The following is a 12,897-nucleotide window of genomic DNA, read 5'->3' as shown; positions in this document are numbered from 1 at the left end:
TTTAAGGAACCTGCCATTTTCCACATCTTTAAAAGAAAATGATTGCAGTACATTTTTCTTGCCCCACTGAAGTTACTTTAGGAACTTCCATCAAAGCCAAAGTCTTGGTTGTGTGCCCAGGACATGAATGAGTAATATTTATGGGACGGCGGATGCATAAGACAACTGCATCCTGTATCATCTCCAAGGACAGGAGTGTTTGTTTATACTTCCAGTTAAGAAGAATGAAAAAAATCCCTGCACTCTAAACTTCCCTTTTGAATGTCTCAGGTGTGGAGGCTTAAACCCCCTAAAAGCAAAGATTAAAAAAAAGAAAAACAAAGGACATAAAGTTTATGTTAAGTGGAGCTCCACTGGGATGTTGTCTTGTAAAAGCAGCAGAAATGGAACGCAAAAATAGTTCAGGGAGACAAAAAAAAAAAACAAGCTCACAATAAATAGAAATGAGCCACAGGAGTAAAACCTTCTTGGGGAGTAAGGAGATCAAGAGGTCTTTAAAAGGGATTCTGATAATGGGATATAAAACAACTGGCTGACAAGTTCCAAGGTAAGGTGATTATCTACAATCCTCCTTTCATAATATGCATCTAATCAGATCATACAATATAAGGGGCTATTGTTTTTCTCTTCCCTACTTTGAGTGACTTAATATTAATGTCATGGTATGAATCAGCAACTCTTACTAGGTCTTAATGTCTGATTCATCGAGGTTATTGCCCCACAAGTGAAAGTAGCTTCGCAGCAAATGCAGTAAGTGGTGATCATTTTATAGTAGAGACAAATATGCAGAGCACTTTTGTAGGTATTGCATTTATTTCTCATACAGTAGCATAGCAAACAATCAAATGACACTTTGCCTCTTTACATTCGTGTCTACATTCTGTAGAAGGTGAGTCACAGGTTCTTTGTACATCACAAGTCGTGTTGAAGTTCAAAGGCAAAACTGCTGCAAACATTTTTAGATTCATGCTCTCTTTTAACACAAGTCGTCCTTTAGAGAACTCTCTTCTTATTGCTTTGCCTGTGTGTTGAATTTGCTCTTTCCTAAGATAAGCCATTCACTTAGTGCAGCTTCACTGTCCCTCGTGCCATTTCGCATCCTCCACCTCAGCTCACCCCTCTCTATGTAGCCTTTGTTTACCCTCTTATGTGACTGTTTTAATACTCTCCATCTTCTCAGGTTTACCTTGAGGCTCGTCCCTTTTCTCTGAAACTTCAGTCTGCTTTGATGTCTCATTCTGGCTGCGTTCTGCTGCGCCCTGATCTAACTCTTTCATATCTTCATTTGATTTCTCCTTTGGTGAAACACTTTGGACTGCACTGTCTGGGTTCTTATCCTCCTTGTCAGGAAGACTGGTCACATCCGATTTAAGAAACGATTCTTTAACTTGACCTTTATTGCTACTATCGCTGGCATCTTGAATGCTTTTTGCTACGCCATCGTCAACTCCTGCAGCTTTGGATTGAGTGCTCTCCTTAAACTCTGTTTGACTGTTTTCCTTTTCATCGATTTTGTTGGTAGTACTTGCAGATGCTGGAGACTGTTTTGAAGTGTCCTGCGTTTCTTCATGCACAGTGCTCTTTGTGGTTTTCTCAGCTGTTTCTGAAGCTGAAGTGGGGCCATTGTCCTTCACTTGAGCAACGTTGCTTAGCTCTTGAGTTGTGTCTGATACTGTAGACACTTTGGCCGAGTTTTCGTCCACAGGTTTCGTCACCTGCTCTCTCTCAGCGTCAACCTTTTTACCATCATCAGATTTTTTCTCTCCTGCCACGACCTCCGACTTTAAATCCTCCGGTGGAGAAGGGAGATCTTTGTGAACTGCAGCGTCTTTTTCCTCTTTTGGGATTTCAACTACTTTTTGATGCTCATTTTCTTCCTCATCCATCCTCTCACTTGATACATCATTGCCTACTGAAATATTTTCTATGCTACAGTCCACCTTAGTATCTGTTACTGTTACTACTGTCTCCTCCATCTCTTCTTCAGTTTTCCTTTTCCCACTATCGTCCACCTCCACAGGACTCGCCTCATCACCTCCATTGACTAAATCTCCTTCTTGAGCCTGCTCACTATCAGGCACCTGCTCACCATCTTCCTCTCCACCGTCTTTATTACCACCCTCTTCCTCCTCACTGCTCCCTCTATCCCTTTTGACACGCTCCTGCTCATCCCTTCCCCCCTCTGTCTCCTCTGACCCCGTCTCCTCAAATTCAGACATTTCTATTTCCCTGGTGGTCTCCGTTATGATCTCCTCTACAAACTTGTAATGGGGCTCGGCTCGTCTGTACGTTGCTCCCGGTCTGCTGAGGCAGGGCAGGGTGTAAATGGGGGACTGGTGGTAGATGTAGGGCAGAGAGATGTGGGAGTCGGACATCGAGGACAGGCGAGCCTCCTCGCCGCAGAGTAGTTTCCTGCAAAGTAGGAGACTGAGATTTCACCTGCAATAGCCACTACTGTGATAAAACTGAATTTATTAAAGATAGTATAGTGCTTTGTCTGTTTCAAATCGTTTATATCCTTCACTTTGCAGCCAATGCAAGGACATTAATGTTAATATATGGGGGAAAAATCAATTTCTCAAAGTGCAACTCCTTTTTGGCAAGAAATGATTTTATCTTGTAACTGGAGTCTTTGATATTTGGTGATGGATGGCTCTTAATAAGAATCAAACAGGATGGCCACAGAAAACTTTCTTAAACAGCTGTTTACTGTTCTGGATGCATCAGCTCTACATGTTACTTAACTAACCAATCAGAGGCAAGAATGATGTAGACACAGACTTTTTTTTTTACAAACCCTGTTTTGTTGTGATCCTGAAGGAGGCGGAACAATATTGAACGTTATTCTCAGTAGTTTTTAAGAGGAGGGATATGAGGGGCGCCAGTATCGCTCGGTTGCTTGAGCAGGCATGTACATCGTTAACAGTCCCTATCACCCTGGTCGCGGGTTTGAAACCCTATCCAGACATTATTTGGTGAATGTCATCCATACTCTTGCCCCCCCCCCCCATAAAAAAAAAAAAAAAAACACTTGCACACAAAAACTCACCAACAGTTCCTGTCTCTTTGCAATCTTTCTTGTCAAACAAAGTACCAAGACTTTAATTCTCTGTTTCATGATTATTTGGTGTAATATGTTGTCCTCTTGCCCATTTTTGGTTTCCATATGTGTAATTCCCCCTGTACACTGAATCTCCTCTGTTGTGTCTTGGTTCTTAAAAAAAGTAACGCATTTGATACAGATAAAAACATCCTGACAAATATTCAACCATAAAACTTTGTAAACACAAAGTGTAAAAGAGTTGGCTGTACAACCACTTAGATAATTCTCTAAACTTACTGTATTTAAACCTTACTCTCTTTTCTTTTCATTTCTACACTTAGATCAAATAAATAAATCGTATTATTTGTAGTGTTATTTATTGCAGTGGCGTTATTGCCCTTAATTCAAAGATAACATCACAACTAAAGTTATTTTTTTGAATGTCTTAATCATACCTGGATTCAGCACAACGTACCTGTACGAAAGTATCTCCACATCCAAAGCCATCTTCACATTTAACAGCTCTTGGTATTCCCGCAGATAACCAGACATGTCAAACTTGCAATTTATGAGCTCATTTTCAAGTTCCTTGATCGTGTTCTGGAGCCAGAGAGAAGAGGAAACATGTGTTATGGTTACCACCTGAACACTGAACGTGACTTCATTAGGACAAAGTCTCACCTGGTAATGAATCATCTCTTCCTTGTGGCGATCCTCCACGTCATGCAGCTGCTTCTCCATCGCCTCCCTGGTTCCTTTAGCGCAGTCCAGCTCGATGTGCTTGCCCTGCAGGCGCTTCCTATACTCCTGGATCTCCTTCTGGGACACCTTTAACGCCTCCCTCTTGCTCTCGGCTTCCTCTGTTAGTTTAGCAAACTGAGATCTGAAAGCTTCTCCTACCTGCTGGAGGTCGGACACGGAATGACCTTCCAGCTGTGCCCTGATCTCCCTAAGTGCTGCAGTGACGCCAGGGTCGCCAAATCCATGCGCTTTGACGCTCACCTGCGCGTTCTGGATTTGATCATTCATCTCTGACACCTCGGTCTCGTGGTTGCTCTTCAGGAAGTGGATTTCGTCCACGAGAGTCTGCGCCTTCTTGTCCAGGTGCAGCTTAGCCTGATACGCGTCAGTGATGTCCTTTTTGAGGAGCACAATACTTCTCTCTGCCTCTGATCTGCCACGCTCCTCCTGTTCATGTTGCCTTTTCAACATAGACACTTCCTCGTCTAAATTCTGATGCTCGATTTCAATTTGATGCTTCTGATGGGTTATATCCTTAACCAGCTGTCTCAGGTTCCTGAGCTCTGGTCCGTACTCCTCCTCCAGACAGGATGCAGGTTTTATTTTCCCCCTGATCTCCTCGATCTCCCTCTCCAGCTGATGATTCTGGTGCTCCAGCTGGTGCACCTTTTCAATGAATCCTGCGAGACGATCGTTCAAGCCATGCATCAAATCCTTCTCTTTAAACCTCAGACTCATGCTCGTGGAGGTGACACTGGTGTCTAATGCCGGGCGTGCGGATGTGTATTGTAAATACTCATCTTTATGCTTTCTGTTGGGAAAGCTGAATCTGTTATCCATGTTGTAGCTCGTACTGACGTGCTGGGTCTCCGGTGCAGAGTCGCTTCATGCGGGCTTTTTATAAGCGCCGCCATCTGCTTGGTCTGCAGAACGGAGCTGTCCGCGGTGCTGAAAAGGTGTAGCATCAGCTGACGCTTTCACGAGAGCTTACACTACATTCTGTCGCAGAGAGCAGTCACGTGGCTTAACTAACGGCATACGCCAGACCAAAAACCACCAAACCTCTCCGACTTGGACCGAGTTTTATTCGCAATAACACTGTGTAGTGATCATATGTTTGTAAGAGCGTTTAACACTGTTTTACAATCAACCTGCTTTACTGCACGTTGCAGGTGACGTCGTATAAAGCACTTCTTTCAGACGAGTAAGGGAGATTTGCCCTCACCTTTTTTTTATTTTCAAGTAAGCCTACTTGTTTGTTTTCAGTGGTACACTTTAAATTGAAGAGCATGGAGTCAGTTCTGTGCTTAGCCTGTAGGTATTTCATCTGTAGCATCTGTAGTGTTGACCGCAAAGCATGATGGGTAGTCTGTCTTGGTTGCTGCTCTCTCCGTCTCTACTTTTCCTTGCTGTTATTCCTCACTCCAGATGTTTAGATGTGGATACTCCTCAAAGATATTTGGCCTCTTTTCTAAGACAGTGATTCTGAACGGGTCTACCCTCAGGATCTATCCGGACCCAAATTTCTGATATTTGTCATCCAATCTGATTTATTTAATGAAAAAAAAAAATCACAATTTTGGCCTCAGACGGTACAAAACAAATGACAGAACTAAAACACGGAACAAAAACAAAAAATGCTCTTCATAGACTTTTTGACACAAATTTTTTTCAAGGCACACATTCGCGACCCACAGACCACAGCTCCATGACCCACTTTTGGGTCTCAACCCACCAGCTGAGAAACACTGCTCTAAGATGGCTCAACCTTGTAAAATATGGTAATAATACTTAATTTGTAAAGCACATTTCAAGACAGGTAACCAAGTGCTTCACAACTGGATATGAAAGCAAACACAATAAAAGCAGAGTAATAGAATAACAATCATAATATTTTTAGTACTAGAAGTGATAAACTGTGATTTCCCTTTTTTCCCACTATAAAGGTTTCATGTTTTAAATGAATCCCCTCATCTAACCTGGTTATTTCAATACAATAATTATATCCAGTTGTCAAGGTAAGAATAAAGGTTTTTCTCATGACATTTTAAAAAATATAATCATGTTTTTAGTTCTTCCTGCTGACATTTCACTGAAACATCTTAGAAAACATCAAAATTCAAATCTTATATTAGGAGGCTCCATGTGTTCTTCAAATGTTTAGACTGAAATACTGAATCATCTCAGACCTGTGTGTACTAGATAAAAGCCTTCTTTTTGTGCTCTGCAGCCATCTTTCATTTCTTTTATGTAAGAAAGGGCGTCCTGGTGGCTTCAGGTAGCATTAGAGCTGAAACATAAAACATTTCAACTGTTCTTCAAGTGAATGTGTAACCTTTTATATCACAATGATACAAAGAAATATAATTAATTTTGAGTTCATATTTTCAATATAACTTGTATATATATAAATAAGCAAAAAGTGTTTGCTTCTAAATCAGATGAGCAGTGTTCATTTCAGAACTTTATTGTCCCTGGAGGAGAAATTGAGATTTACAGCAGAGGGTAAGAACACAACAAATAAGAACACAGCCTGATGGAATACAAACAAGAAAAATACAATGTAAAAGTATTTTTTTTATCATTTTCCCCAATCTCTTTAAGTAATCAAAAGTCTATGGTGTATGTAAAAAAAATATATATATATATATATATATTGTGCACAGTTTTCCCTTTTATTACTGTCACTAACATAAAGTTAAAACAAAAAAAATAAGCACTAAAAATAAGCACATATACCAACAGTTTCATTTCAGATCTATCACAGTGCTGTAGGTAGTCTAAATAACAGAAACATATCTCAACATCCAAGCACTTAAAGAGCTTACTGTATATAAAAATAAACACTAGATCACTAAAATGTAGATGACACATATCAAACAAACAGAGTCAGGTGTTTTCATCTCAATACAAAGAATGTAATTGTTGCCCTCTTTAACATATGTTACTGTTAGTTACTTGGCTTATATTATTTTGTTGTTTTGATGTTTTGGCTGGTGAGGCTATAAGTAGATGATCATATTAGCTTGTAAACAAAATGAAGTGTTTCATGTTCTGTCACAAAGAATGGCAAAGCACCGTTTTTAAAAGTGTATCTGATCCTGAGTTAAAGCGCTGTGATATGTTCTGATTGTCATCTTGACTGTTGAAACTATATATTGTTTTCTTCTATGTTGTCCAGGTAAAGACTGAAGACGAAGATGAAGGTGACATGTTTATTCTGCTGTTAGAAAGAAACATTCACTGGATGATTGCTGCAGCTCTACAGAGACAATGATGATACTCTATCCAGCTTTTTTAAGACAGTGATTTAGCGTTTAATGGCAATGGTCAGCCCATCTCCCACAGTGAGCATGCTCAGATCAATCCTTTGGTCTTTGTGCAGCTTCTTATTGAGAGCGTCCAAGGCCTGCGCGGTGAGGTCATCATGAGCAGGATTCACGACGCGTCCGCTCCACAGCACCTACAAAACCAGTAACAACAGAGCCGCTTCATTCAAATATACTTAACACCTCTCAGTAGGACATTATCTTTCCTCTGACGGATGCTCCACCTGCTTTTGTAAGATGCACTTACATTATCAATCGCAATGATGCCCTGTTCTCTTATGAGCTCAAGGGACTTCTCATAGTAGCTGTCATAGTTGAGTTTGTCAGCATCGATGAACACAAAGTCATACGTTCCTGCTTCCCCAGCTGCTAAAAGCTCGTCTGATGAGAGAGAGGTTAGAATTAAAATGCAATTTTCTTTAACAGAAATATTTACTTAGATCAGTATAATAACTTACCCAAAGTTTTTAAGGCCGTTTGTTGCTTTACATCTATCTTGTTTTCTGCTTCGGCCTAGAAAAAAACGATTTCATTTTGTGAGTCGAAATACTCAAACTTGAAGTGTTGTTTTTCTTCTTTAATTGCTTTTCAAAGAGAGAGCTCGAACAAAGATTGATTTAACTTCTTGACTTTGCAACCGTACATGACACAGTCCCCTGAGCAGACACCTTTTTTTACTCTCCAGCCGGCAGAATTTAGTGAAGACATATACTGACAGAAGGTAGGTGTTCAGTTTGCTGTCTGCTGCACTTTTTTACTCTCACCGAGGCAACAATCGATCTTACTTAGGGTGCAAAATGCCACATTCAGGTGTTACACAAGAGCTGTTTCTTTAGAATGCAACCAACAATTACAGTGTTAGGATCAGAGGTTTCATGAACAAATCTCTATTTTTAAAGAATCTCCATTTATCATGTAGAGAATGTGATTCATGCAAGTTACATAGAAATGTCCTCACCTCTTTAAAAAACGGTTTGGCAATGTTTATATAAGTTTCCACTATTTCACAAGCCACCACGCGTCCATTCTCTGGCATGGCCAAAGCCATGCTCAGTGTGTTGTACCCTGTGTACATCCCTGCAGAATAAACATAATGTTATCTTCAAAAAGTCAGAATGAAGACTTCTTCTGTGTCCTTTCAAGATGATTACAAGAACAAAAAAAAGCATCAAAAACAGCCCAACACGTGTCTAAAAATAAACAACTGAAATTTGATTACCACTTAGTTTAGAGTACAGAAAAATGTTTTAGGAATGAATGTGGTCTGCGTTATCCAACATATCTGATAAGCAAATTCATGACTTGTAATTTCAAAAAGTGTTGTACAATATCTCTATTTTCAGATGTATCAGTATAATGAAATTCCAGGTTTTAAAAGCCCAGAAGCTCAGATTGATCAGTTAAATTCAGACAAAAAAATTAGTGAAACCTTAACAGTCACTCCCTAAGTTAATGATTTTTCAGAAATAATCATTTTCTCCATAGTACAATATTTTAGTCATCAGACGTTGATTATTCATGTACTGAAAGTAAGTCATCAGCAGTCAATTTATTCCCCAATGAGCTATTTTGTGTCTTTAGAAAATTGTCACTATTATAGACATTTATGCTACCAAAGCCTCCTGTTTGTTCTCACATGAACTCACCGATTTCAATGGCTCTAGTCCCATTTATCAGTTTAATGAGATTTGCCATGAGCTGGGCTTGTTCACTGGCAACCATCATGATGTTCCACGGGTCCTGAAGGGTTCTCTGGAATAATACAACATTTATAAGTTTATAATTATAAGGTCTGTCTTTGAGGATAAGAGACTTTTCCTGACATTCCTTGACTGTGTCTTGACTCTGGCACTGTGCTGCACTCTAGTGGTCATATGTCATACTGCTCAGATCCTGAAATTATATACAGTGTTGGCCTTCAGAGGTGAATTTGATATGTACAGACAGACATGATGATGTCATCAAAAATGTGACTCAAAACACAAACCAATGTCCTCTGCAACTTTCTAAAGTATTAAAAGTTTCCAAAAGTTTAGCAGCAACGACTTCAAAGCCACAATCATATTTAGTTTTTAGCCTGCAGCACCAGATGACCAAGCAGCCATCTTCTGACCTAAATAACCAGCTGATGTCTACAGCATTCTAATGAATGGCCACATGTTCCTACCCATGCTAAGCTATAGCTGATCAAAAGAATTTAGAGTCATTTTAAAAGGAAATACATTTTAAAATATAAATTTAAAATGGCACTGGATCTTATTCCAAAACCTGGTCAGATATCCTGCAGCCAGTGGTGGAGGAAGTTCTTGAAACTTCACTTAAGTACAAGCAAAAATATAACACTTTAATTAACTTTTTTTAAATATCCGCCATTCTTTAGCAATCTTTATGGAATCCATGACGGAAAATCTCGTCAATGGCGGGGAAAGAGTTAAGAAAAAACACAAAAGCATGAACACCTTGATTCAATGCAGTATCAGTAAATTGAGAACTGGACAACAGATGCTGGTGAAAGGAAAATTAATTAAGATGATCATATATTTTAGTAACTCCAGTTTGTTAGATTCTTGCAGGTCATCAAAAGTACTTTATTTGCTTCTTAAATGTAGTAAAAGTAAACGGTAGAAGAATATTAAAACAATCAAAATAAGATCATCAAAATTATACTTCAGTGCAGTACTTGAAAAAAAAAGTGCATTTCCGTGTTGTAAAGTAGGGTTAGCTGGGATACCCTGGTTCTCTTACCAGTTTGAGTTTGGTGAGCACCGGGTGCTCCCTCAGAGAGTTGTTAACAACATACTGCAGCACAGGATTGTCCTTCCCTCTGCTGTGGCTCTTCCCAACAAATGCAGACTGTCCCACACCTGAAAGACCAGACACAGAACAGCCAGCTTCCATTAACAGCAATCCAGGTGATGTAGGTCACCTGTCTGATTATGCGCTAAACCACCACAACATACCGGTCAGAACAACTGCAAGTGCAATGCAGAAGAGCATTTTAATATCTGTCTCCATTATGTTCTTTAGTCTGAGCTCAAGGAAGGTTGAGCTGCAAAGAAAAAGAAAATCTCTGACTTTCCACTGTCAGTCCCTTTTGTAATGTTTGATTAGTTTCACCATTGAGTGGGAGGCTCAACATATTGATTTTCTAAGTAAACTGCAAAGGTAGGAGGTGTTTGAAAGGGTAAGATAGTGACTGAAAATCTGCCGTCCAGTCAAGCACTTTAAACTGTTTTTGTTGTTGTTGTTCACATTGTGTTCCTAAATGCACAGCCTTTTAGAGATAGATAGATAGATGGGTACTTTATTAATCCTTTGCATGAAATTACACCGTCACAACAGCAACTGCAATCACAGTGAAGACACCACACAAAAAACTAAGAAATACCATTTTGTCACATAAAAACAAGACATCAAAAATACTAAGACCAGTTTTTAAAAACTAGACTAAAATGTCTGAATTATAAATAAAATACATTATGGAAATGTAATTAACCTTTAGTGTGCAATGGTATCCAGTTTAGCACTTTACATGACTGCAAACACTGCAATGAGATTTTACTTTTTCAAAGGAAGCAGATTTCTTAATTAGAGGTAAATTAAAATAGCACCATGCACATTTCATTGTCCTTAAAACAGATTGGAAATCTTTTAAAAAAGAGCTCCACATCTCTGGGTGCTGTATTTACACTGGTCAGACAGTTTGGCTGCAGAGTGCAAAGTTCATGAAGAAACAGTCCAGCTGTGTTTGCCGTCCAGACAGAATTACAGTAGTCCTCTGAAGTGTTTCATGGCTACAGTGTTTTATGTCCAACATTTCCACTTGTAATCTTGTTTACTCTGTAAGGTCATGGGACTGTGACGTTCCTTAACAAAGCATAGACAAAAAAAAAGAGTGATAAGAAGTCATGTGAGTCCTCTTCATTGATTGTGAGTGTACAAAAATCTCATTGAGACAGATTCCTCGAGAAGATAAGCATCCATACATTTTCTTTTACTATGTTTTCCAATGATATCGAGTACAATTTGGTGGATTTCTCAAGATCCCAACTTATTTATCTTGTTATCTTGGATAACAAAAACTGGTTTTCCCCTGGTTACAAAAGATGTTTTCTGGAAACTTTGACCAATTAAGTTGTTATCACGGGAAAACAAGCATTTTTAACTCAAGATATAACCAGATTCATAAGTTGAGATCCTGAAAAACAACCGTTATCCCAGAAAAGACTGAATAAGATAAAATGTATCGATGACTGTCCTCTTCGGGCTACCATAGAAATCTGCAAAAAACGTTTACCCTGGTCAGATGTTAAATCCAGGGTTGGTTTTCAGGCAGTAAATGCAATGTGGAGCCTGGATTTCCCACTTCCTTTAACCCATCTAACTACAAAACAGGGTAATTTTCTCGATTTCCAAATTTTCATCCAAAAGGTAGGCCTTTTCTTTTAGCTAGCAGTGGCAGCCGATGTCAATTGGACCAGCAGCAGTCCTAACAGTGGGCTAACAGTTTAAACAGTCCCATTAAACCCTGAGGACTCCCACAAGCCAAGGTAAGGTCAAGTAGTTTTACAGAGAGAATATGTTATGACAAGTAGCACATTACATTTAGCTGACTTAAAATAGCCTTTATATATTTTGTAACTGATGTAGCTAGCTGACTTTGAGTGTTCCTGCTTTTGCTGGGCTACACAAGTTGCGTTCAAACTTTTTTTTTTTAAGGCAACAGCTATTCTCTCAGGAGCACAACAAAAAAAAGTTTGATAAAGAAATTCGACAGCAATAAAGAAACAGCAACAAAGAAAAAGGTATACACCTGCAGGTTTGTCTTATTCTGTCAAAGTTTTAACAACAATGACAAAGAGAGCGGGAATTTAAAGGGCCACATACCCTGAATGACTTGAGATGTAGCCTAATGCTACCATTACAGCAGCAGAGTGTTTGATTATGAATATAACATAAAGACTGACTTAAACACGTTAAAACCCTCCTTTTTTTTATTCAAAATGTGGTTTTCATGAAGCACGTGCTGGCCCTTCTTTTCAAACATGATTGTATTCTTCACATTTAACATTTTCTTTGAGCTTATTTGTAAAGTAGTCAGAGTTTAATAAGCTACATTTTGCAGAGCAAGGCGTGCAGAGTGTTTTCATGAGCCACACTTTAGATCTTCTCATCTTGCAACTTCAAACCAGCAACAGTGGGGGGTGGGGGGGGGGGGGGGGGGGGGGAGAGAGAGAGACGGTAGCCAGGAATGTTCAAAAAGGAATTTTGGGGATGTGAGTGGGATGTGAGGTCTCTCCAAGGACACACAGCTTCCTCTGTCTATTCCCTAATTAAGAATGCACGGATACAAACAAAAACACTCCGCCGACAAGAACACATCATCGAAATGAGCCGTGACATGAACTGTCTCTAAAAAGAATGTTTGAGTTGTGACGATGAATGCGAGGGGATGTCTCAGAGTGTGTGCACACAGTTCTGCTGAGGTCCTCTCGCTGAAAATGAGATGCCGTGTTTCTCCACCATCCCTCCCTCCCTCTCTCTCTTTCTTTCTTTCTTTCTCTCCAGCTGCTTCAGGCCTCTGCTTATGTGACGCTAATTGTTTCTGCTACTTGTGCCAAGTACCTACTCTTCCCCAGCACATTCTACAGACAGGCCCTGGTCCCTCAGCTGCTTTTTGTGTCTGTTTAAGGGATGAAAAAATGTGTGCTGCCATCTGCAGCGAGCACACCACTGTTCCTCCTCCCGGCCGCGACTGTCAGAGTGCCACACTGATACACATTC

The 12,897-nt window shown here is 39.7% G+C and overlaps 2 protein-coding genes across 2 annotated transcripts; both read right to left on the bottom strand.

Annotated features, from left to right (window-relative positions):
• Nucleotides 1–805: 805 nt before the first annotated feature.
• On the bottom strand, nucleotides 806–5,391 carry LOC132975377 (neurofilament light polypeptide). Its single transcript, XM_061039887.1, has 3 exons — nucleotides 3,725–5,391; nucleotides 3,519–3,643; nucleotides 806–2,412 (listed from the first exon to the last, which is right to left on the bottom strand). Exons 1-3 carry the CDS (start codon nucleotides 4,622–4,624, stop codon nucleotides 1,146–1,148), a joined length of 2,292 nt encoding a protein of 763 aa, XP_060895870.1. The 5' UTR covers nucleotides 4,625–5,391; the 3' UTR covers nucleotides 806–1,145.
• A 1,594-nt stretch (nucleotides 5,392–6,985) lies between these two features.
• Nucleotides 6,986–10,215, bottom strand: comtd1 (catechol-O-methyltransferase domain containing 1). Its single transcript, XM_061040977.1, has 7 exons — nucleotides 10,074–10,215; nucleotides 9,859–9,977; nucleotides 8,760–8,865; nucleotides 8,072–8,190; nucleotides 7,572–7,626; nucleotides 7,361–7,494; nucleotides 6,986–7,247 (listed from the first exon to the last, which is right to left on the bottom strand). The coding sequence occupies exons 1-7, from the start codon at nucleotides 10,126–10,128 to the stop codon at nucleotides 7,095–7,097; spliced, it is 741 nt and encodes a 246-aa protein (XP_060896960.1). The 5' UTR covers nucleotides 10,129–10,215; the 3' UTR covers nucleotides 6,986–7,094.
• Nucleotides 10,216–12,897: the final 2,682 nt, after the last annotated feature.

This window comes from Labrus mixtus, chromosome 6 (assembly GCF_963584025.1).
Source record: "Labrus mixtus chromosome 6, fLabMix1.1, whole genome shotgun sequence".
NCBI lineage: Eukaryota > Metazoa > Chordata > Actinopteri > Labriformes > Labridae > Labrus > Labrus mixtus.
The sequence above is the reverse complement of the archived record's forward strand: the minus strand, read 5'-3'. Positions and strand labels throughout refer to the sequence as shown.